This window comes from Cannabis sativa, chromosome 1 (genome assembly GCF_029168945.1).
Source record: "Cannabis sativa cultivar Pink pepper isolate KNU-18-1 chromosome 1, ASM2916894v1, whole genome shotgun sequence".
Taxonomy (NCBI): Eukaryota; Viridiplantae; Streptophyta; class Magnoliopsida; order Rosales; family Cannabaceae; genus Cannabis; species Cannabis sativa.
Genome location: NC_083601.1, coordinates 61,231,436 through 61,258,755, shown reverse-complemented (window position 1 = coordinate 61,258,755; position 27,320 = coordinate 61,231,436). Strand labels below are relative to the sequence as shown.

At 31.8% G+C, this 27,320-nt stretch overlaps 1 protein-coding gene across 1 annotated transcript; it reads left to right on the top strand.

The window, feature by feature from the left end:
* The first annotated feature begins 248 nt into the window (after positions 1 to 248).
* Positions 249 to 27,063, top strand: LOC133035429 (uncharacterized). The gene is made up of 3 exons (XM_061111294.1): positions 249 to 422; positions 579 to 1,266; positions 27,032 to 27,063. Exons 1-3 carry the CDS (start codon positions 249 to 251, stop codon positions 27,061 to 27,063), a joined length of 894 nt encoding a protein of 297 aa, XP_060967277.1.
* Positions 27,064 to 27,320: the final 257 nt, after the last annotated feature.

Sequence of the window (27,320 nt, the reverse complement as noted above, 5' to 3'; positions counted from 1 at the left end):
GCACCTGCGGTCACCACGGGAACGTTGAACGATGTAAGTATGGCTAAGCTTGCCATACTGCGCAAAGACATTGCTCGAGTCTCCTGGAGACAAAAAGGTGATGACTCAGATTCTGAGTGTGAAGACCAGGAGCCATGCGCCAGGCACATCCTGGATGCAGAGCTCCCCAAAAATTTTAAGATGCCCGAAATGGCAGCTTATACCGGGAACTCGGACCCAGCGATCACCTATTTCGGTTCAACCAAGTAATGACGGTCATGAGAGTCAGCAATGATGCCAAATGTTTTTGCTTCCCACTAACGTTGAGTGGGTCCGCGGAGGAATGGTTCAAGAAGTTGGAACCAGGATCAGTGGATTGCTGGAACAAGCTGCAAGTTAGTTTCCGGAGACAGTTTGTCGCCGCGAGAAAGGTTAATCTTGAGGTCAGTGCCCTGACTAACATCAAGCAACTATCCACGAAACCATTGAAAAATTTCATAAAGAGGCTTAAGGAATAAGCCTCGAAGACTAAAAAAGTTGATGACGGACAACAGCTTGCACTTCTTCAAGGAGGGACTCCATTCTGGAATGAATTACAGCAAGAAGGAGCCTCCAACCTTCAAGACTTCCAGAAGAGAGTCCAAAAGTACATTAACTTAGAAGAGGCCCAAATAGTGGCTTATGGGGGATACTATTCGACCGGAATAGCAGGGTATGCGCCCGGAGTCCAGCTCCCGGGAACCCTACCAACGGCTACTCCACCAATGAGCGGCATACAATTCTCTGCTACCCTAGGATATAATCAGAGCCAGGCATTGGCTCCTGCATCTTCTCATTATGGGAATCCTTCTGGGATAAATGGACAAGTCCCGTCTCACTCTGCTCATGCTGCAAGCCTAGCGGGACCTTCTCAAGGCTCTCGGAGCAAGAGGTCCTCAAAAGGTAGCAACCGGACGGAGGACAAGCGACAGAAAAGGGGGTACACTCCCCAATACACCCAGTACACGGAACTGACAGACTCCCAGGAATGTGTGTATTTCACCACCAGGCAAAATACGCACTACCGGAGACCGCCTCCTCTGTACAGAGATTTCTCCCGAAGGGATTCCAACAAAAGATGTGAATACCATAATGACATTGGACACAGCACCAATGAATGCAAAAACCTTAAAGATGAGATCGAAAACTTGATTCTATTGGGTCATCTCTACGAGTGGATTAAGAACCGGCTGCCTCATCTCAACCCGGTTCCGGCAGCAGGACCTTTGCTCCAAGGAGCGCCAGGGGGTGCGTCCAGAGCGTTGGCACCAGTCGCTCCCCTGGGGGAACCTCATGTTGGAAATTATTTTACCAGGATCTTAGATCTACTCACAAGTATGTTGTTTAACACCCTAAATATGAACTTTCTAAAACAATGAAATAAACACATATAAAGTTTAAGAAACCTTACATTGGGTGCAGCGGAATTAAATGACTCCTTCCGTTCAGATCTCTAACCCTTGTATCCTTTCTGTCGCAGAGTATTATCAAGATCTGAACCTGGATCTCTTCCTCTGAATCTTTGATGCTAAAACTCCTTTGCTGATGATCTTTCTTCACGATCTTCCTCACTAAGATTGAGGTATTGCTTGCTGTATGTGGGCACTACTCTAATCACTAAGGGGTTTCGAAATTATCAAGGAAGAAGAGAGAGAGAGGGTGGCGGCCAAGGTAGAGAGAGAGGCTCAGGTTTTTCTGAATGAAAAGTGTAATTTTCTTGAAGCCTTCACTACCTATTTATAGCATTCCACTAGGGTTAGGTTTGAATTATTTGGCATTAAAATAATGAAAATATCAGAGGTAAAACTCCTATAAAAGTGGCCGGCCATGGCTTATTGGGTTTGGGCCTCACTTTTTGCAATTTTGTAGTTTTAACACTTTTGTATCTGTTTTTCTCAAAAACGCCAATTTTCTAATTCAACCATTTAAATGCCAATTCTAACTATTTAATAACTATAAATAATTATTAAATAATATTGTCATTTATCATATTTATTAATTGAACCATACAAAGTATCATAATTAACAATTATGCCCCTAATAACTCTTTCTTTACAATTTCGCCCTTACTTAGTGAAAATTTCACAAATAGACATAGTCTAATTTGAGAATTATAATTGATTAATCAAAACCAATTACATGAGTCTTACAAACAATATTATCTCAACTAGTACGGGGACCATGGGTCTACATAACCGAGCTTCCAATAAGTAGATCAAGAATTTAGCACTAAAATTCACTAACTTATTAATTCTTCGTTGAATCCATGCATAGAACTTAGAATTGCACTCTCAGTATATAGAATGCTCTATATGTTCCACCATATAGACGCATCATTAGTTATCCATTGTTATAATCCTAATGTGATCAATGATCCTCTATATGAATGATCTACACTGTAAAGGGATTAGATTACCGTAACACCCTACTATGTATTTTATCCTTAAAACACTTGACCCCGTATAAATGTTATTTCAGCTTATGTGAAATGAGTACTCCACCATTTATGTTCGTTTGGTCAAGCTCGAAGGAGATCATCCTTTGCATACTATTCGCCAGATAGAAGCTATAGATTCCATGTTTATGTTAGCGCTCCCACTCAATTGCACTACCATGTTCCCAAAATGTACGTATCACCCTGACCTAAAAGTAGGCTTAACTAACAAATCAAAGAACACGAATAGCCTTTCAAGATTGAGCCTAATCATAACAGGATTAAGAACATTTGATCTAGGATCAACTAGGCAATATTGACTTGAATAGATTTTACGGTAAGTTTTATTAAATCTAAGTCAAAGTTCAATATCGGTCCCTTCCGATGCATACTCCATGCATCCAACCTGAACTTTACTTTAACCAATGTTCTGGAAAGAACATAGCATTTCTCCAAATGCAAGTAAACTCTTGTTGTAGATTATCATATCAGTAAAACCCTGTGTCTGATAAATCTAGGAAACTTTATTCACATAGTCATGTTTACTTTCCAATGTGATGACAACACAATAAACAGGATCAAGTATGTGAAAAGGGTTTAAGATGAATTTATAAATCAAATAGACAAGCAATTGATAAAGTGAACCAAAACATACACAAATGAATGAAAAATACTTCTGTTAGTTTATTGATGTTAAATAAAATAGATTACATTGAAATGGAGTTTTATTTAGGGCATAAAACCCAACAAACTCCCACTTGCACTAATATAAAACTAATTAGTACATATCAATTAATCCTAAATTCTGACAGTGCTTTTCAAATGCTGTCACGGCCAAGACTTTGGTAAATGGACCAGCTAGGTTGTCCTCTGTGTCAACTTTCTCAACTAGTACATCCCCTCTTGCCACGTATTCTCTGATAATGTGATACTTCCTTTCAATGTGTTTGCTTCTCTTGTGGCTTCGAGGTTCTTTACTGTTTGCTATTGCTCCATTGTTATCACAAAGTAAGACCAGAGGCTTTTCCATTCCAGGAACGACACCTATACTGGTGAAGAACTTTCTTAGCCAGACAAGTTCTTTAGCAGCTTCGGCTTCAGCTATGTATTCAGCTTCTATAGTTGAGTCCGATATCGCGGTTTGTTTTGCACTTCTCCAAACCACTACTCCACCCCCAAGAGTAAACACCATCCCAGATGTAGATTTCCTATCTTCAAGACTTGCTTGGAAATCTGAATCAGTGTAGCCTATGGGATTTAAAGGACCACCCTTGTAGACTAACACAAGATTCCTTGTACTCTTTAAGTATTTCAGAATATACTTAACTGCATTCCAATGTTCATGTCCTGGATTAGACTGATACCTGCTCACGATTCCAACTGCATAATAGATGTCAGGTCTAGTGCATAACATTGCATACATTAGACTTCCAACTGCAGAGGCATAGGGAATTTTCACCATGTCCTCTATCTATTGAGGATCAGTCGGAGACTGTTCCTTAGATAGACGAATACCATATCTAGAAGGCATGTTTGCCCCATTGGTGTTGTTCATGGAGAATCTCTCTAAGACTTTGTCTATGTAGGTTGTTTGAGAGAGAGCAAGAGATCTGTTCTTCCGGTTTCGAATAATCTGAATACCAAGAACATAGGCAGCTTCACCCAAATCTTTCATATCGAATTGAGTGTTGAGTCATTCCTTGATGTGAGTCATTTTCTTGACATTGTTTCCAATAATCAAAATGTCATCAACATAAAGGACCAGGAATACTACTATTTGGTCTTCCTTGAGTTGGTAAACACAAGGTTCATCTTCATTCTGAAGAAAGCCGTAGGTCTTGATGATTTCATCAAACCTTTTGTTCCATGAGCGAGAAGCTTGCTTAAGTCCATAGATAGACCTGTTTAATTTGCAAACTTTCTTTTCCTGCCCAGGAAGAACATAACCTTCTGGTTGCTCCATATAGATGGTTTCTTCAAGTACCCCATTAAGGAAGGCAGTCTTGGCATCCATTTGCCAAATTTCATAATCGAAAGCAGCAGCTATGGAGAGAAGAATTCGGATGGATTTGAGCATGGCTATAGGACTAAAAGTTTCCTCATAGTCCACGCCTTCTCTTTGGGTATACCCTTGGCTACAAGTCTAGCTTTAAAAGTTTCGACTTCGCCTCCAGCTCCTCTTTTCTTCTTGTAAACCCACTTGCATCCTATCGGATGATAGTCGTCAGGTGCGTCTACATATTCCCAGACTTTATTCTTTTTCATGGAATCCATTTCTGAATCCATGCCGACCGACCATCGTTTCCGTTGCGGACTAGCCATTGCCTGTTTATAGGTTAATGGATCGTCATCAATACCGTCACCTACGACCCTATTGATTTCACCATCCAAACCATAACGAGCTGGTTTTGTTGAAACCCTCCCACTACGACGAGGTGCGGTGATCTTCTGAACAGAAACTTTAGTAGTAGATTTCTCAGTTTGTTCAACTGAGGGAGTGGGATTGTCTTCTTCACGAGTGGAAGAGGACGGAACATTGGAAGGACTTATATCTGATAGCGATTCCTCTAGAACAACTTTACTTTTCGGTTTGTTGTCTTTAATATAGTTCTCTTCAAGGAAAGTAGCATTTGTAGAAACAAACACTTTGTTATCCTTGTGACTATAAAATAGTCCACCCCTAGTCTCTTTAGAATTTCTGACAAACATGCATACTTCGGTACGAGATTCAAGTTTGCCTTCTTTCTTTCTTAAGACATGAGCATGGCACCCCCAAATTCTGTAGTGGCGTAAACTAGGTGTACGACCATTCCAAAGTTCGACGGGTGTCTTAGGGACTGCTTTAGATGGAACAACATTTAAATGGTCATTTGCCATCTGAATAGCATATCCCCAGAAGGACGTAGACAGAGTTGAATAACTCAGCATAGACCTAACCATTTCCAAAAGAGTGCGATTTCTTCTTTCTGCAACTCCATTTTGTTGTGGAGTGCCTGGGGCAGTGTATTGGGATTCAATTCCAAGTTCAATTAAATGATCTTTGAACTGCATATCTATATATTCTCCACCCCTATCAGTTCGCAAGATCTTTAATGATTTACCTAATTGGTTTTGGGCCAAAGCATGAAACTCCTGAAGCTTTTCAAACGTTTCAGATTTCTTTTGCATTAGGTAAAGAAAACTGTATCTAGAGAAATCGTCAATGAAAGTGACAAAATACTCATAACCACCTCGGCCTTTGACATTCAAAGGTCCACAGACATCGGAATGTACTAACCCTAGGGGCATTTTGGCACGCTCTCCCTTTGCAGAGAAAGAACGTTTAGTCATTTTTCCTTCTAGGCAGGACTCGCATACTGGCAGTTCACCTAAGACGACATTTTTCAATGGACCGCCTTTGGTTAGCCTATTGAGTTTATCAAAGCCTATATGACCTAAACGTAAATGCCATAGATAAGTTTGATCATCATTATCAATCTCTTTTCTTTTGAGGTTTCTAGGTTTAGCTACATTGAAAAGTTCACTATTTAGTGAGATTTGAGTATTCGGTCTTAAAACATAAAGCCCTTGTTCCATGGTAGCAACACATATTTGAAATCCATTACGAGAAATTGAATAATTTGTACTCGAAAAATTCAATATATAAGATTGTGTTTGCAAACATGAGACACTAATCAAGTTTCTACTAAAGTTTGGAATAAATAAAACATTTTCTAAAATTAAAATTCTTTGTTGAAACTTGATGCGGGCTTTACCTCTAGCTTTGACCGATACTAATTCGCCATTGCCAACTTTAAGCTTTAACTCTCCTGGAAGCAGATTTTCCCAAGTTTCAAGCAACTGCAGTGAAGAACATACATGGTTAGTAGACCCAGAATCAACAATCCAGACGGATTTTTCGTTCTCTAAAACACATGATTCAAAGACAAAAGCATTACCTTCGTTTGAATTGTTTAGACGCCTGGGACATCGGCCTGGGACATCGTTCTTCATGATGTCCCTTTTCATTACAATTCGAACATAGAAGATTATGTCTGATAATTGTACTTGAAGAAGCAGCTTTGCTAAATCCTTCATACCTAGTCCTTTTCCTCTGATTATGAATTGCAAACCCAGGGGGACCTATTTCAACCAGATTCCGTTCATGGGCTCGTAATTTTGCTTCGAGCTTGTCCATGTCGGAGGAGTTGGAATTGTTAATCATGTAAGAGATAAAAAATTCATTATACTTCGGAGGAAGACTATTAAGGATGAGTTGGACCCATTGTTCTCTTGATAAATGAATTCCTAGTAGATTTGCCTTTTGGAACTTCAGATTCATCATCAATAGGTGCGAATTTATGCAACTACCAGGATGCATTTTCACATTATAGAGTTCTTTTGCTAAGATATTAACTAGGAGAGGATCGGGGTGAGGGTTATTCATAATGACACTACAACACATCAATAAAACAGAAGTAAGCTTTTGGTTCATAAATTCATACACAGTTAAGAAAATAACAAATAATCACATATGTTATAGAAATACTAAATCTAACATAGTTTATTTTCCAAGGTCTTTCAACAAACTGATAAAGTGTCCCGTTTAGGCGAGAGTCAAAGCATCATCCATTGAATAGAGTTGTCAGCTCATCTAAAATGATAACCATTCTAGCAACCTTTTATTCGATCAAGATTGGAATTCAGCGTTGTCCCGTTTAGGCGAGAGTCAAGGCAATTCTATCTTATGAGCTTCCACCATTGTTTAATAATTTGCAAGTCAAGTATGGTCGCCACCATTATGGTGATCCATACCATACAAAACACTTACAAACTACTTATCTTTCGAGATTAAACGGTGCGAAATTGCTAATGAACGTTCCTCCATTAGGGAGGATTACTCACTAAAACAAACGCGGTGTAAAACCAACAATGGAGATCGAATATCTCTTGATTAAAAGCTCATTATTTAAAAAAAATATGTATTTTGTATAATCATTTTATTCGATATTATAATAATGAAAAATTACAAATTAAAGTTGGTTTAAATAAAAAATCAACTTTAATTAATTTTCAATTATTATTTAATTCGAAAAATAAATTCGAATAAATATCGAACAAGTTCCATAATATAATAATGAAAAATTACAAATCAAAGTTGGTTTAAATAAAAAATCAACTTTAATTAAATTTCATTTATTATTTAAATTCGAAAAATAAATTCGAATGATAAATGGAACAAATTTGAAAATATCTTGTTTAAGTTGTTTTAGAAGAATCTAAAAAGAATCAACTTAAATATCTTTCAAATTAGATTTAATTAAATTAAAATTAAGTTGTAACCACTTAATTTGAAAATATTCCATTTTAAGTTAATATTCGAAAATATATTAACTTAAAAAACATCTAAAAATATTCCATTTTAAGTTAATATTCGAAAAGATATTAACTTAAAAAATATCTTAAGAATCTTAATAACCAATGCCTAAAATTCCTCAACTTAATTTTGAAATCTTAAATCCAAAAGATATTCAGATTCAAGTTGGTTAGTTGTAGATAACTAAATATCAACTTAAATAGGAATATTTAATGAAAAATTTAAATTAAGCTTCAGAAAGAATCTAGATGGTTATAATTCTTTATTTAATTAAATACAAGAAAATACATATAGTTTAGCTTAGAATATAAAATTCTTTAAACTATGGTTTTCTTAAATTAATTTCAAAATAAATGAAATTAATTATGTTGCTAATCAATTTTATTAGGTTAAACTAGTGTAATTAACCTAGTACAGTTATTCAAATCAGGCGAATGGGCCTTCACAATTGGGGTGGTTCATGTGAGGGGGTGCTGGGTTCAGTATGTCATACCCACCACTACTATGGCTCCCAACTCTCACACAAGGCCCAAAAGAGAGGAATTTAACCTTAAAATGAACAACTGTTATTAATTGAATAAGCCCAAAAACTAAATGGGCCTAAATAAAATCTATCAAAGAACTATGACATTTTATTTAGCAACAACAACCTATATGCATCTAAACCTAGCAGTTATCTATAAATGGAAAGTGGTGGCTCACACCAAATAAGGCAATTAAGCAATTACTCTGCAATTCAGGAAACTGCCTCTTTCAGAAAGTTGAGCTTCCCTTTTCTCTATATATAGCCGTCCATTCTCTTCTTCTTGTGTGCTTAAACAATACACAACAATACAAGAGAGATACAATTTCGAATCCTAGTGAGAGAGTAGTGCCCACACACAGCAAACAGTACCTCAATCATAGATTGGAAGACTGTGAAGGATCACATCCAACAGAAGGACATTCGGGCTCAGATCTTGATTATACTCTGCAACAGAAAGGAATCAAGGGTTAGAGATTTGAGTGGAAGGAGACACATTATTCCGCTGCACCCACTGTAAGGTTTCTCATACTTTATATGTGTTTATTTTTTATCGTTTTAGAAGTTCAAATTTAGGTTGTTAATCAACATACTTGTGAGTAGATCTAAGATCCTGGTAAAATAATTCCAATAACTGGCACTAGAGCCATGGTAATTGATTTGCTTGCAAGAAATTTGGACTTAAAACGATTTGTATGTGATTTGGATGGTATCATGTTGTTTTGAGTGTTGTATTGATGATTGATTGATGTTTGTGAAATTCTAGGAAAAATAATTGATTTTCTGTTTCTAGAATTATTTTTATTGGATATTTTAGAAAAAATTAAGCAATTTACTTTTTTACAGAACTCGATTTCGATTTTATTTGAATTAGTTATGAGTTTTCGAAAATCGAAAAAAATCAGGGTAATGAACACCCTCCCCACGCGCTTGCATACTCTCCGTAACACCTGCAATTTTTTTTCTTTTTCTTCGATTTTTCATGCTATTTCGTGGAATTAACTTCCAATTTTTTGTGTAGTTTTGTATTTTGATTTTTATTTTTCATATTTCAAATCTAATTGTCAGAAATAAATTAATTTGATTTTTTAAAATTAATTTTAGATATTAGTGTAATTTGATTTTGAAAATAGGTAAAAATCAATTCTTGCTTACCTCTTTTCTTATTTTTTTTAAAATTTGATTATTTCATCTTAATTTTAAATCTAAGGTCAGATATTAAATTCCTTTTATAAAATATTCTATTTTAAGTAATTGGACCTTATTTAGATTTAAAATAAGATTACCATAATCATGGTATTTTAAAAAGAAATAAGATATTTTTGCTAACTTTTAAATTTTTTTATTTTTTTTTTATTTAAATTAAATTATAAAATCAGAAAATGATATTTATTTATCATTTTCTTATTTTATTGAATATTTAATTTATAAAATAACATGAAATTTAAAAGGTAAGTTAGCAATTTTTTTTTAAAATGATATTTAAGTTAGTTGAAACCTAATTTTTTAAAATTGTAGGTTTAATTTTAAATATTATTTTATTTCATTTTAAAATCCGAAAATATTTTTTTTATTTATTTAATTATTTTCGAAATATAATTAATTATTTAAAATTAAATAAATCCTACTTCCAACTATCCAAATCTAACTTGTTGCAGGAGTATTTGTTTTAGATTGTTTGTAAGTTTTTCTAAAACCTATTATTGCTTGATCTAAATTGCCATGGTTAACTTGTTGACAGATCCAATGATCTAATTTTAACCCATGGTTCAATTGTCAATAGGTCAAGTAAATAATTTGTAACAGGTAAATTTTACATTCTTCTTTCATCTGTGTATGACCTAGTAACATGATAGGGTCCATCAAAATCTGTGTGCCTGTGTGAGCCTATATGTTTATTTTATTATAGATGCATATAGGTTGTTGCCAAATCTGTGTGCCTGTTATTCAATTAATAACAGTTATTTATTTTAAGGTTAAATTCCTCTCTTTTGGGCCTTGTGTGAGAGATGGGGGCCAATAGAAGTGGGTACGACATACTGAACCCAGCTCCCCCTCACATGAACTACCCCAATTGTGAAGGCCCATTTGCCTGATTTGAATAACTGTACTAGGTTAATTAAATTAGTTTAACCTAATAAAATTGATTAGCAACATAATTAACTTTTAAAATATATGAAATTTATTTTCATTTTAATATTTTAAAGTTAATTTTAAGAAAAACACTCGTAGTTTAAGATATTATTTCTAGATAAACTATTTGTATTTTTCTTGTATTTAATTAAATAAAGAATTTTAACTAACTAGATTCTTTCTCAAACTTACTATAATTATTTCATTAAATATTCCTATTTAAGTTATAAATTAGTTATTTCTAACTAATTTTTCCTTATTAACTTAAATTTGAATATCTTTTAAATTTAATATTAAGTTGAGGAATTCTAGGAATTGGTTATTGAAGATTCTTAAAGTATTTTTTAAGTTAATTTTAAACTTAAAATGGAATATTCTTAAATTAAGTAGTTACCACTTAATTTTGATATTTAATTAAATTTTATTTGGAAAATTTTAAGTTGCTTATTTTAGATTCTTTCTATAACAACTTAAATTAGATATTTTCCAAATCTTGAAAAGATACTTAGTTAAATTGAGATATTTTCTAGATTGTTATTTCTATACTAGTTATTATTTCTAATATTAAAATTGGAAAATATTATTGATTGTAAAATTAATTGTTTAATAATTAATTTTTGTACCATTCAAGTTAAGAATATTTTTCCTAGTATTAAACTAGAAATTAATAATTAAGCCTCCTCTATACTTAATTATTTATTTCTTGTATTTAATACATTTAATTAAATTAAAAATTAAATATCTAAGTTGATTTTCATCATGATACTTAAATATTTTTTATTTTCATGACATTTAATTAAATAGAAAATTATTTTAAGTTGGAAATTTTTTTATAACAACTTAAATTTGAATAATTTTTCAAAACATATTTTATTAATCAATATTTTCGAAATTGCATTTGATTATCGAAGATGATTTTGCATTTATCTTGAAAAATAGATTAAAGTTGTAAATTAGTTATTTATTTTAATTAATTTTTGAATCAACTTAAATCTATGATTTTTTCATTTAATGATTAATTTAAAATAAAGAAACTAAAATATATTATTATTAGAAATTGAATTAATTAGTTAAAGAAAATCTAGATAGATAGTATTTTTGCTTGAAGTATTTTTTCTAGTAAAGATTAATTTATTTTTCATGTATTTCGAAAATTGTATAATTTTATACTTTAATTTTTCGAAATACAATATATATTTTTATAGAAAATTTAAATTTGAGTTGCAAATTAATTTAAATTAATACAACTTAAATTAAATAATTTTCTTAATATTTATTTGAAAATTAATACTAAGATGGAAATAATTCATTTTATTTTCTTAACCATCTCATTTTAATTTTATAAATATTAAATTAAATGTTATTTAGAATTTTAATTCTAAATTTAAATTTAATGAAGTAAATATATATTTAAAATAAATAAATAATAGAAGAAAATACATTTAAATAATGAGCTTAATTATTATTAAGATATTCGATCTCCATTGTTGATTTTACATAGCTATTGTTTTAGTGAGTAATCCTCCCTAATGGAGGAACGTTCATTAGCAAGTTAGCACCGTTTAATCTTGAAAGATAAGTATATTTGTAAGTTTTTTATCTTAGTATTGATCACCCTAATGGTGGCGTCTGTATAAGACTTACAAACGTATGAAACAATGGTGGAAGCTCATGAAATAGGAATGACCTTGACTCTCGCCTAAACGGGACAACGTCGGATTCTCTTTTCGATCGAATAAAAGGTTGCTAGAATATTTATTATTTTAGATGAGCTGACAACTCTATTCAATGGATGGTAGCTTTGACTCTCGCCTAAACGGGACATTGATATCAGTTTATTGAAAACCTTGGAAATTATTTAGGATTGTATGTTTTTTTAGTATTTTCTCTTGTCATTCCTACTTGCTATGTGCTTATAATTTCTGAATAAGATTCTGTGTTAAACCATAATTGATTCTTATTCATTATTTTGTAGTATCCTGAATTGCCATGTCAAATCCCATGTTATCACTCTTGACTGAAAATAAGCTAAGTGGATCTAACTTTCCTAAATGGAAAGAGAACATTAATATAGCTCTCATAGGTGAAAGTGCCCTGTTTGTGTTGACTGAGCCGTCTCCTGAACAGCCAGGTGACAATGCAACCAAAGTTGTTAAAGAGAAGTTCGAGCGTTGGCAGAATGCCAACAATAAAGCTCGATACTTCATGCTTTCCAGCATGGTTGACACCTTGAAAAGAAGGTTTGCTAACGCTGTCACGGCTACAGAAATCATGACGCAGTTAACTGAGCTATTCGGTATGGCATCTATCCAGTCTTGCTTTGGCGCGACTAAGAAATTCATCAACGCACGGATGGAACCCCATCAGAATGTGCATGATCACCTTCTCCAAATGGCAAGTTATTTCCAAGAAGCCCAGAATCATGGTGCTGAAATGGATCAGACAACTCAAGTGAGTCTTATCTTGAATAGTCTGACTCCAGCTTTTCTACCCTATACATCAAATTATGTCATGAATAAGAAGGAACAGGACTTTCACACATTAGTCAATGACCTTCAGACATATGAAAATTTGATTGGAGGACCCAAGAAGAAAGGGAGTAAACCTCAGAATACTGGAAATGGTAATGGGACGAGTTATCCTGAGGCACACGTTGCTTCTACTTCCAAACCCAAGAATAAGAAGAAATAGAAAAATGCCAAGAAGTGAGCTCAAGCTGTGAAAACAGCTAAGAACAAAAAGGTTGCAGCTTCTGGTGATACACCAAAAGGAAAGTGTTTCTACTGCAATGAGAAAGGCCATTGGAAACCCCAATGCCCTAAGCTTCTTGCAAAGAAACAAGGTATTTCTTTCTATAAACTGACGTGTTCTAGTGAATTATTATCCATTTGGATTATTAATTCTGGACTACTAACCTTGTTTATTTATTTTCTTCTTACAGCCCAAGCTGCTTGAACTCAGGCGCTATCTTAGCGAGTTGGTTTTGAAAGCTGGACAAAGGGGTGGAATTCGTCCAAGATAAAAACAAAGCTGATTCATTTATTTATTTTTGAATTAATTGTTTCATTTTTAAAACAATTTGGATTTCAAGTTTGGGATTATATTCCCTGTTCTCATAATGTTGCAAACATTTTTTTTGAATTTATAGTTAAGTTTTTTTTACAAATAAATTGCAATCTATGACATGAGCTTCATTACTTTATCTTATAAATCAATTACCAATTATTATATTTATTATGTTTGTATGTGTATGTGTTTTTATTATTGATACAAATTCTATAGTTATTTAAACTCTTTACAGAGTTATTACTACATAAACACTAGAAATTATTTCTATGTTTATGAATAATTGTTAATTCTAAAACAATTATTAAGAATTTGTTTAATAAAAGATCTTTTGATCTGATAGGGGTGGAGAAAAAGTTAAGAATAATATGCAGTTCAACGATCTTTTATATTTAATGAACTCTGGATTATATTCAACTCCACATAATCTCTATAACACTTAGAGAATCATGATCTCTATAACCTTTAGGGGTGGATCATAATCTCTATATACTTAGGGGTGGACTATATTCCACAGTACTCTTTGTGAACACATAATTTTAAACGTGGAAGTAATATAATAAATTAGCTATTATCAGAATAAATCCTTGATCTTGATTATATGTTCCAATTTAGATTTACAGATGTAATAGATAATGATACCAAGAAAGTTCTTTGATAATATATCACACTACCTTAATTGAGTGGGAAAATTTTAAAATTCTTTACCCATCTTCATTTGGTTGACACTTGTGATAGGAACTTAAGAACACTACTAATAAAGCAAATCTAACCATTAACGTGGAAAGAAATAACTTTTCAGAATTATGAGAATAAGATAGAAAAATTCTTGCATAGTCCATTCGAATGACTTGTGTCAAGATTTCTAATCTTCATAACAATTTTATGGTATCTTAATTTGATTGTGTTATCCCAAAATTGGCACTTTGACGTGGCATCACAAGAATGGTGACACGTGTTGGGTTTTATGCCCTAAATAAAACTCTTTACAATCTGATTAGTTATCAATATAAGAAATTTGAAGTGATTGATGTTTGCATGAATTCTACATGCTAATGGTTTAATATGTTTAATATGTTGATTACATTTACACACAAAATCAATTAAATCCAGATCATATGTTTATTCACAATTACAGTATCGTCAACACAGTGGAATGTGATTGTGATCATATGAATCAAAAGACTTGGTCCCTGTTTCATCAGTGTTATTGGATTTACACTTATGTGATAATCAGCGATGATGTATACTTACACTTGGAGTAAGTGTTATGTTCTTTTCAGGACATTAGTAAAGTATACTAGTTTCGAATTTGTGGAGTATACATTGGACTGGACCGATATTGCAACTAAGTTAAGATATTACAAACTTACCGTTATACATATCTTTCCAAGTCAATATCAGTAGTTGATCTTAAGATTAAAAGAATCTAAATCCTGATATGCTTGGGCTCAACTCAGGAGTGCTATTCATGTTCTTTGATTTATTAGTTAAGCCTACTTTTGGGTCAGGGTGATACGTATATTTTGGGAACATGATAGTATGATTGAGTGGGAGTGCTGAACATAAATATGGAATCTATAGCTTCTACTGGTGTATAGAAGTCAAGTGATGATTCCCTTCGAGCTTAGCAAATAGAAGTAAATGGATGAGCTCTTGTTTAACTGACTAATCATTAGATCACTAAACACCATTTACAGGTAGCTAAGTGTTTTAAGGGACAAAATACATTGAGGGGTGAGAACGGTAAAGAAATCCCATCTCGATGTAGATCATCTATATAGAGGATCTTTAAATCACAATAAGATTATAACAATGGTTAAATGAGATAGCATATTGATATCGTGGAACATACAATATGCTCTATATAAGTCTGAGAGTGCAATTCTAAGTTCTAAGAGTGGATTCAACGAAGAATTAATAAGTAGGAATTTACTTGGTAAATTTGGTTCACTTATTGGAAGCTCAGCATATAGATCCATGGTCCCCATTCTAGTTGAGAATATTCTGCTTGTAAGACTCATTAATTGATTCGTGATTGATCAATTATAATTCTAAAGTTAGACTATATCTAATTTTATGAATTTTCACTAAGCATGGGTAAAATTGTAAAGAAAAGAGATTCTAGGTTTATTTATTTATTAATGGACTTTATATGTCTAATTAATAATTAAATTAAATGACAATATTATTTAATAATCTATTTTAGTTATTAAATAATTAGTTTTGGCATTTAAAAGGTTAGAATTGGAAAATTGGCGTTTTTGAGAAAATAGAGATAAAATTTGATAAAACTGTAAAATCAAGTGGGGCCCACTATAACACCATGGTCGGCCACTTATCAAGGGTTTTTCAAATTAATATTTTCATTATTTTAATGCCAAATAATTCCTAACCTAAACCTAGTAGTTGCCTATAAATAGAAAGTGATGGCTCAGTCAAATCATAAGTTTTTCAACATAAATTTTCACAAACCTTTCTGACAGAAATTTTTCTCTTCAGAAAAACTGAGCCTTCTCCACTTTCTATACCTGGCCGAAATCCCTATTCTCTTTTCTCCTTCATAAATTTCGAACCCTAGTGAAAGAGTAAGTGCCCACACACAGCAAGCAGTAACTCAATCATAGATTGGAAGACTGTGAAGGATCAAACTTGAAGAAGAAGGACATTCGGGCTCAGATCTTGATTATACTCTGCTACAGAAAGGATACAAGGGTTAGAGATCTGAGTGGAAGGAGACATTAATTCCGCTGCATCAATGTAAAGGTTTTCTTAACTTTATATGTGTTTAATTTATCGTTTTAGAAAGTTCATATTTAGAGTGTTTAAACAACATACTTGTGAGTAAATCTAAGATCCTGGTAAAAATAATTTCCAACAACTGGTATCAGAGCCAGGTTAATTGATTTACTTACAAGAAATTTGGACTTTAAAACGATTGTTTGTTTGTTTTTGGATGGTATCATGTTGTATTGAGTGTTATTTGATGATTGATTGGTGTTTGTAAATTTTCGTGAAAAATAATTGCGATTCTGTTTTTGGAATTATTTTTATTGGATAGTATGGAAAAAATTAAGCAAGTTACTTTTTTACAGAACTCAATTTCGATTTAATTTGAATTAGTTATGATTTTTTGAAGATTCAAAAAAATCGGAGTTGTGCTGAAATTTTCCTGCGATCGCGAAAACTGTCCGTACAGCTCACAATTTTTTCGTTTTTCTTCGTTTTTTCATGCTTTTTCATGGAATTAACTTCCGATTTTTTGTGTAGTGTTGTATTTATATATTTACTATTCCTAATTCAATTCTAATTATCATTATGAATTAATTTAATATTTTTAAATTTAATTCAAGATATTAGTGTAATTTGAATTTTAAAATAGTAAATATCTATCTTATTGCTTAATTATCTATCTTATTTTTAAATTTGATTATATCTTATCTTATTTTAAATTTAAGGTCAGATTTTAAATATTTTTAAATTAAATCTTTTTTAAAATAATATGACCTTATTTAAATTTAAAATAAGATAACTATAATCATGTAATTTTAAATAGATGTAAGATATTTTGCTAACTTTTAAATTTTGTTATTTTATTTATTTAAATTAAATTTAAAATCTGAAAAAATATTTCATTTATCTTTTCTAATTTTTATTTATAAAATAACATTTAATTTTTTAAAAGTAGTTAGCAAATTTTTGAAATGATATTTAGGTTAGTTGAAACCTAATTTTTCAAAATAGTAGGTTTAATTTTAAATATTTATTTCTAAATAATTTCGAAATTTAAATTATTAATTTTTTTTTTCGAAATTAATTTTTTTAAATTTTTATTTTTCGAAAATTAAATTTATTTTTTATTTATTTATTTTTCGAAATTATTTATTTAAAATTAAATAAATCCTACTTCCAACTATCCAGCTAACCTTGTTGCAGGAGTATATGGTTTTAGCTTGTATGTAAGTTTTCAAAACCTATTATTACTTGATTGCAAATAGCCATGGTTACTTTTTGCCAGATCTAATGATCTGATGGCTCCCTTGGTCAAGTTAATAATTTGTAACAGGTAAATTTTACAATCTTCTTTCATCTGTGTATGACCTAGCAACATGATAGGATCCATCCAAAGTGTGCCTGTGTGAGCCTATATGTTTATTTTGTTTTAATATAGATGCATATAGGTTGTTGCTAAATAAAATGTCACACCATGGTATATTTTATTTAGGTCCATCTAGTTATTGGACCTATTAAATTAATAACAGTTATTTATTTTAAGGTTAAATTCCTCTCTTTTGGGCCTTGTGTGAGAGTTGGGAGCCATAGAAGTGGGTACGACATTGTAACGCCCTGTCCAACAGGGACGCCACGTGTGTGCACTTTATTTAAAATACCAATAATTATATAAGATGTAATTATACTAAAAGTGTGGGTAATTAAAAATTTTGATAGTTAAAACTCAACCTTTAAACTATTTAACAAAAGATAAGTAACATGATTTATGGGGTCCCCCTGTTTCCAAAATATTTACAAACTGGTTTCAAAGTATTTTACAACATAAACTTTATATTTCCCAAACTACAATCAAAATAGAGCATCCTGTAAACTGGGCTGCCTGCGGCTGGTATGTACATTGCTGCTGTGACCATAACTCATGGTTGTTCGACTTTAGCTTTTCCTTTACCTGCACCATAAAGCACCAGTGAGTCACAGAGACTCAGCAAGAAAGTGACTAAAACAATAATTGAAAGAAAATGATTAACAACTTATTCTCACGCCATTATGTTTACTCACTATTCGATAATAATAAGCATTTCCTTAAACATCATACATTCCTGGTACTTAATAAGGTACCACTTTTACCACTCGTTACATACGAGCTGAATATGTCACTATCGTTGCCCGATAACGCAAACGATAAGTAAGAAACCTAACCGCGGTTTCATGAGTAATTACTCATAACGGTAATAACCGTTTCCAACCCTAGGTAATAACCTAGGCTTAATAAGCTTTAATCAACATCATGTTAATAATCAAAATCACCTCCATTCATTCATTGATTTTTAACCACATACGGTGCTTACCACTTTTCTTACCTTAATTCAGAAGTCAAGAATATGGCCGACCTGGGTGGAAAAACAAGCTAGGCAATCCCGGTCCTATGTCACGACAATTGAAACACAATAAATACCTTAACATAATATTCCGGATTAAAACCCTAATTTAGAAATCAAATGTAACCTAACTCCCAACAACCCTAATTTAGGTCAAGCATCCCATATTTAATTTAAAACAGATAGTACACAACTCCCCGGGTCAAACCGAACATAAAACAAACCCGAAGAAATTCTCCCCGCAGGCAACCGGTCGGCCAGGTTCTGGTATACGAGAACCCATCCAGGTCGACAGGATTCGCGTACCAGGAACAAAAGTTCCTTTTCACCAAAATCGAACCAAAACCCCTCCAAACCTATCCAAACTTTCCAGAACAGTTTATTAACATACATATGACATAACCTAAGCTGCAAAACACAATGGTTCAATCTCTAGCTTGAAATCACACACTCAAGTGAAGAAATCAAGTTTCTTTTAGCTTTCTCACTCACCAATCAATCCCAACAGCCATGAATTCAATCCAAACATGCATTAACAGACCTTATTTAACTTGGATAACAAACCTACACCTTCACTAAACCTACAGCTTTGAAAATTTTCAAAAAAGTAACAAAACCTAGCTTGAAAACCTAAGAAAACACCAAAACTAAAAGGATGAACTTACCTAGGGTGCAAGGTTAACTTGGAGATGGAGTTTAGCTCTGAAAATTGATGTTGGCTGAAGCAAAACAATCCCTCTAGAGGCTGGTTCAGTTTGCTCGAAGGAAGAAGAGAAGAAGGTTGAGAAAATTTGGTTACTTGTCTTGGAAGGAAGCTTTTCTTCCTTTTTAAAATGCTTTGATTTCTTTTTTTTTTTTTTTAAAAAAAATTTCCTTCCTTTTTATAACAAAAAGGCAGCAGCAAAGAAAAGAAAAGAAAAGTCAAAAAAAATATTTTCTTGAATTCCTACTTTACCCCTCTCACAAGTAAATAAATTTTTTTTTTAAAAGAAACCCTAGGGGCATTTTGGTAATTTTACTAATTCCCCAATCCGACATTCTAATAAAATTCTAACTTAATCCGGGATATTCTCAAAATAATTCTTTCATTTAATGTCGTGACATTGCTAACCACATAGCTAAATTTCCACAATTACCGGGCCCAAAATAACGTATTTCATTAAATAATTTCTCAACAATTTACCTAAGTAAGATCATAATCCTACTTCATTTTCCAAGTAATTACATATTTAATAAAATATGTCCATTTAAATATTATTTATTTTCTGGGATATTACAGACATACTGAACCCAGCACCCCCTCACATGAACTACCCCAATTGTGAAGGCCCATTTGCTTGATTTGAATAACTGTACTAAGTTAATTATATTAGTTTGACCTAATAAAATTGAATTAGCAACATAATTAACTTTTAAAATATATGAAATTTATTTTCATTTTAATATTTTAAAGTTAATTTTAAGAAAAACACTTTTAGTTTAGATATTAATTCTAGACAAACTATTTGTATTTTTCTTGTATTTAATTAAATATAGAATTTTAACTAACTAGATTCTTTCTGGAGCTTATTTAATTAAATATTCCTATTTAAGTTATAAATTAGTTGTAACAATTGATTTTTCTTATCTAACTTAAATTTGAATATTTGATTCAAATTTTAAATCAAGTTGAGGAATCCTAGGAATTAGTTATTAAAGATTCTTAAGATATTTTTTAAGTTAATATCTTTTCGAATATTAACTTAAAAATGGAATATTTTATATATTTTTTAGGTGAATATCTTTTCGAATATTAACTTAAAAAGATATCTTCAAATTAAGTGGTTATAACTTAATTTTTGATATTTAATTAAATCTAAATTTGAAATTATTTAAGTTTTAGATTTTTTCTATATAACTTAAATTAGATATTATTCAAATTTTTGTTGAAAAGATACTTAGTCAAATAAGATATTTTCTAGATAGTAATTTTTAGACTACTTATTATTTCTAATATTTAAATAGGAAAATATTATACTTTGTGAAATTAATTATTTAAATAATTAATTTTGGTACAATTTTATTAAGTATATTTTTCCTAGTATTAAACTAGAAATAAATAATTAAGCCTTCTCTACACTTAATTATTATTTCTTGAATTTAATACATTTAATTAACTTGAAAAATCTAAATATTTAAGTTGATTTTCATCATGATACTTAAATATTTATTGATTTTTCATGACACTTAATTAAATAGAAAATTATTTTTAAGTTGAAATTTAATTTTTCAACTTAAATTTAAATAATTTTCAATATATATATATTTTTTTATTTTCTTAATCAATTTCGAAAATTGCATTTTATTTATGCAATATTTTTTTTCGAATTTTTAATCTTAAAAAATAGATTGAGTTGTAAATTAATTATTTATTTTAATTAATTCTTGGACCAACTACAATCAATGATTTTTTCATTTAATTGATTATTTAAAATAAATGAATTTAAAATATATATATATATAATATTAGAAATTGAATTAATTAGTCAAAAGAAAATCTAGATCGGTGATATTTTTGCTTGAAGTATTTCTTTTCTATTTTTATTATTTTCGAAAATTGTATTTTTTATATACTTTAAATTTTCGAACTCAATAAATATATTCTCAAAGGAAATTTTTAAGTTGCTAATTATTTAATTTAATTCAACTTAAATTACTTTCCTTAATATTTATATTTAAGATTATTACTAAGATGGAAATAATTAATTTTATTTCAATCACCATCTAAGTATAATTTTATAAATATTATATTAAATTCTTATTTTTGAATTTTAATTCTTAATTTTGAATTTAATTTTGAATTTATTTTTTAGAATAATAAAGAAAATACATTTTAAAGAATGAGCTTTATTATTATTAAGATATTCGATCTCCATTGTGGGTTTTACACCGCGTTTGTTTTAGTGAGTAATCCTCCCTAATGGAGGAACGCTCATTAGCAATTTCGCATCATTTAATCTCGCATGATAAGTGGTTTGTAAGTGTTTTATATGGTAAAGATCACCCTAATGGTGGCGACCATATTTGACTTGCAAATTGCGAAACAATGGTAGTAGCTCGTAAGATAGAATAGCCTTGACTCTCGCCTAAATGGGACAACGCTGGATTCCAATCTTGATCGAATAAAAGGTTGCTAGAATGTTTAACATTTTAGATGAGCTGACAACTCTATTCAATGGATGGTAGCTTTGACTCTCGCCTAAACGGGACACTGATATCAGTTTGTTGAAAAACCTTGGAAATTATTTAGGATTGAATTTTTAAGTATTTTCTCATATCATTCCTACTTGCTATGTGCTTATAATTTCTGAATTGATTTTGTGTGTTAAACCATTATTAATTTCTATTTGTTGATTTCTATTATTTCGTAGTATCCTGTATTATCAAAATGAATCCCATGTTATCACTGTTGACTGAAAACAAGCTGAATGGATCTAACTTTAATAAGTGGAATGAGAACATTAATATTGCTCTCATAGGAGAAAGTGCCTTGTTTGTTTTAACTGAGCCGTCACCTGAAGTGCCTGGGGATAATGCATCCAAAGCTGTGAAAGAAAAGTATGAGCGTTGGCAGAAAGCAAATGACAAAGCTCTATACTTTATGCTTTCTAGCATGGTTGACACCCTCAAAACTCGGTTTTCTAAAACCGAGAAGGCTGCTGAAGTTATGACGAAGTTAAATGAGCTATTCGGTAAGGCATCACTTCAGTCACGCTTTGACGCGACTAAGAAGTACATTAATGCACGGATGGAACCTCATCAAAACGTGCGTGACCATGTTCTCCTCATGTCAAGTTATTTCCAAGAAGCCCAGGATCATGGTGCTGAAATGGACAGTGCTACTCAAGTAAGTCTTATCTTGAATAGCTTCACTCCAGCATTTCTACCATACACATCAAATTATGTCATGAATAAGAAGGAAATTGACTTTCATGAATTAGTCAATGACCTTCAAACTTATGAAAATTTGATTGGAGGACCCAAGAAGAAAGGGAGTAAACCTCACAATCCTGGGAACGGTAATGGGACGATGAAACCTGAAGCAAATGTTGCATCTGCTTCAAAGCCCAAATCGAAGAAGAAGTGGAAGAACACCAAGAAGCGAACAAAAGCCATGAAGAATAAAAAGGCCGTTCCTTCTGGTGATGCTACACTTAAAGGAAAGTGTTTCTACTGGAATGAAAAAGGTCATTGGAAACCCCAGTGTCCTAAACTTCTTGCAAAGAAACAAGGTATTTCCATTTATAAACTTTAAGAGTTTAGTGAATTGTTATCCAATTGGATTTATGATTCTGGACTAACTTTGTTTATTTGTTTTCTTCTTCTTATAGGCCAAGCTACTTGAACTCAGATGAGTTGGATCAGAAAGCTGGACCAAGGGTAAAATCGTCCAGATGAAGATGAAGCTCTTCAATTTATTTTTGAATTAATTGTTTTAGTTTAAAGACAATTTGGATTTCAAATTTTAGTTAGGGATATTTATCCCTGTTTCTCTCATATTGTTGCAATACTTTTTTTTTTTATTATTAATAAAGTTTGTTTTATTTTCGAAATCACTATTGCAAATTAGATTGAGCTTCATTTAATTTATCTTCATCAATTATTACCACATTATATTTGTATGTTTGTATGTGTAAGTGTTTTTATTATTGATGCAAATTCTATATATTTACAACTCTTCATAGAGTTATATTAAATAAACACTAGAAATTATTTCTATGTTTATTAATAATTGTTAATTCTAATACAATTATTAAGAATTTGTTTAATAAAAGGATCTTTTGATCTGATAGGGGTGAAGAAAAGTTAAGAAAACTATGCAGTTCAACGATCTTTTATATCTAATGAACTCTGGATAGTATTCAACTCCACATAAACTCTATCACACTATGAGAATCATGATCTTTACAACCTTTAAGGGTAGATCATAATCTCTATATACTTAGGGGTGGAGGTTATCCACAGGTACCCTATATGTATATTCTTAGGGGTGGAGCATATTCCACAATTCCCTATGTAACACATATCTTCTTTAAACATGGATGTAATGTAATGAGTCAGCTATTATCAATATAAATTCTTGATCTTGATTGTATGTTCCATTTCGATTTTACTGTTGTAAGTAAAAGTTTGATACCTTTGAAAGTTCTTTGTTAAAGTTTCACACTACCTTAATTGAGTGGGAGAATTTTAAAGTTCTATACCCATCCTCATTAGGTTGATACTTGTGATAGGTACTTAAGAACACTACTGAAAAGCAAATCTATCGATTCACATGGATAGGAATAGCTTATCAGAATTATGAGAATAAGATAAAGAACTCTAGTTCAGTCCATTCGAATGACTTGAACTTAGAATTCTTAATCCTCATAAAATTTTATGGTATCTTAATTTTGATTACTTTATCTCTGGCATGTATTTTTCACTTCAAAATACTAGTATGCTATGTTGATGACTTAGTCTTAACTTAAAGTTTCAGACTAATACAAAAGTCACAACTGGATAACTCTCTAAACAATCAGAGGTTAAAAGTATTATTTAACCAGACATCTGCTATTGAGTGGGAGCTATCTGAGATGTAATCAAATAGGGAACATTAGAAGATATTCAAGAAAGATTTATGAAAGTGATCTATATGTTAGATATTAAGGAACTGTGTATCAGTTGTCCTTGTATCTCACCATCAAATTTCGATTTCTATGAGATGGTGCTTACTTTGGGGGTGGAGGAATTATTGTATAATAATTCAAGCTCTACCAGAGAAGAATTGTAACTTGGTCGATTCGAAAATACCTGAAAGTTATATCACAGAAGAAAAGTCTACACTGTATTATCTCAATTACATATTTTAAAATATGAGAGATATGTCTTCTGTTTATTCAGATGTACTTTTAAAACAGTAAAGATTTCAGTATCCCTTGATGAGTAAAGCATATAGTAAAGGATGTTTCATAAGTGTATTTATGAACTAGTTTCCAGAAGTTTGGGTGGATTCAAATATACTACACTTGATCTGAAGATCAAGACATCAGATTGACGTATTTGCGCAGTTTGTTTTATATTAGTGCAAGTGGGAGTTTGTTGGGTTTTATGCCCTAAATAAAACTCTTTACAATCTGATTAGTTATCAATATAAGAAATTTGAAGTGATTGATGTTTGCATGAATTCTACATGCTAATGGTTTAATATGTTTAATATGTTTATTACATTTACACACAAAATCAGTTAAATCCAGATCATATGTATATTCAAAATTACAGTATCGTCAACACAGTGGAATGTGATTGTGATCATATGAATCAAAAGACTTGGTCCCTGTTTCATCAGTGTTATTGGATTTACACATATGTGATAATCAGCGATGATGTATACTTACACTTGGAGTAAGTGTTATGTTCTTTCCAGGACATTAGTAAAGTATACTAGTTTCGAATGTATGGAGTATACATTGGACTGGACCGATATTGCAACTAAGTTAAGATATTACAAACTTACCGTTATACATATCTTTCCAAGTCAATATCAGTAGTTGATCTTAAGATTAAAAGAATCTAAATCTGATATGCTTGGGCTCAACTCAGGAGTGCTATTCATGTTCTGTGATTTATTAGTTAAGCCTACTTTTGGGTCAGGGTGATACGTATATTTTGGGAACATGATAGTATGATTGAGTGGGAGTGCTAAACATAAATATGGAATCTATAGCTTCTACTGGTGTATAGAAGTCAAGTGATGATTCCCTTCGAGCTTAGCAAATAGAAGTAAATGGATGAGCTCTTGTTTAACTGACTAATCATTAGATCACTAAACACCATTTACAGGTAGCTAAGTGTTTTAAGGGGCAAAATACATTGAGGGGTGAGAACGGTAAAGAAATCCCATCTCGATGTAGATCATCTATATAGAGGATCTTTAAATCACAATAAGATTATAACAATGGTTAAATGAGATAGCATATTGATATCGTGGAATATACAATATGCTCTATATAAGTCTGAGAGTGCAATTCTAAGTTCTAAGAGTGGATTCAACGAAGAATTAATAAGTAGGAATTTACTTGGTAAATTTGGTTCACTTATTGGAAGCTCAGCATATAGATCCATGGTCCCCATTCTAGTTGAGAATATTCTGCTTGTAAGACTCATTAATTAATTCGTGATTGATCAATTATAATTCTAAAGTTAGACTATGTCTAATTTTATGAATTTTCACTAAGCAGGGGTAAAATTGTAAAGAAAAGAGAGTCTAGGTTTATTTATTTATTAATGGACTTTATATGTCTAATTAATAATTAAATTAAATGACAATATTATTTAATAATCTATTTTAGTTATTAAATAATTAGTTTTGGCATTTAAAAGGTTAGAATTGGAAAATTGGCGTTTTTGAGAAAATAGAGATAAAATTTGATAAAACTGCAAAATCAAGTGGGGCCCACTATAACACCATGGCTGGCCACTTATCAAGGGTTTTTCAAATTAATATTTTCATTATTTTAATGCCAAATAATTCCTAACCTAATCCTAGTAGTTGCCTATAAATAGAAAGTGATGGCTCAGTCAAATCATAAGTTTTTCAACATAAATTTTCACAAACCTTTCTGACAGAAATTTCTCTCTTCAGAAAAACTGAGCCTTCCCCACTTTCTATACCTGGCCGAAATCCCTATTCTCTTTTCTCCTTCATAAATTTCGAACCCTAGTGAAAGAGTAAGTGCCCACACACAGCAAGCAGTAACTCAATCATAGATCGGAAGACTGAGAAGGATCAAACTTGAAGAAGAAGGACATTCGGGCTCAGATCTTGATTATACTCTGCTACAGAAAGGATACAAGGGTTAGAGATCTGAGTGGAAGGAGACATTAATTCCGCTGCATCAATGAAAGGTTTTCTTAACTTTATATGTGTTTAATTTATTGTTTTAGAAAGTTCATATTTAGGGTGTTTAAACAACATACTTGTGAGTAGATCTAAGATCCTGGTAAATATAATTTCCAACAACACGTGGCATCAACTTAGAGCACCTGGTCGGATCAACATGCCGAGCAGGATACCTCGCTGGCATGTCCATGATGGAATACTCAACGAGCCATGCAGAATGAGCAACAATTAGTAAATTCAGCCAAGCACTTCGTGAGTCACCATCTCAATCCCTAGAACTCAGGGATCAACTTGCGTGGATATGGCATACACACGATTCCACTATCGGTGTATACGGCCTCAATCCCACGATCCTAGCATTCAGCATTGATCCCACGATCTTTGTGTTTATGCGCTTCGTAACGAGAGAGGAAACTCTTCCTCCTCAAGTTTCCTGCCCTATAAATAGTGAGGAATGTTCACTGGGCAGGAGAGGAGAAATCATACGCTGAAACGCTATAAGCTAAGGCTATCTAAGAATTATATATTTAGAGATACTATTGTAAGAGCTATAAGAATAAGGAATCTTTCTTCCTTATTCTTAAGTCAATACAACTAACGAGGATTAGGCTATTACCGAACTGCTCGGGGCTGAACCTCTATAAAATTTCTGTGTCTTCTTATTATTATTATTTGCTTTATTACGTATTCTTATTACGACATATCGTTTATCGCTTATTAAAAGACTCATTGTCGTTGGCTAAAAGCGAACTCAACAT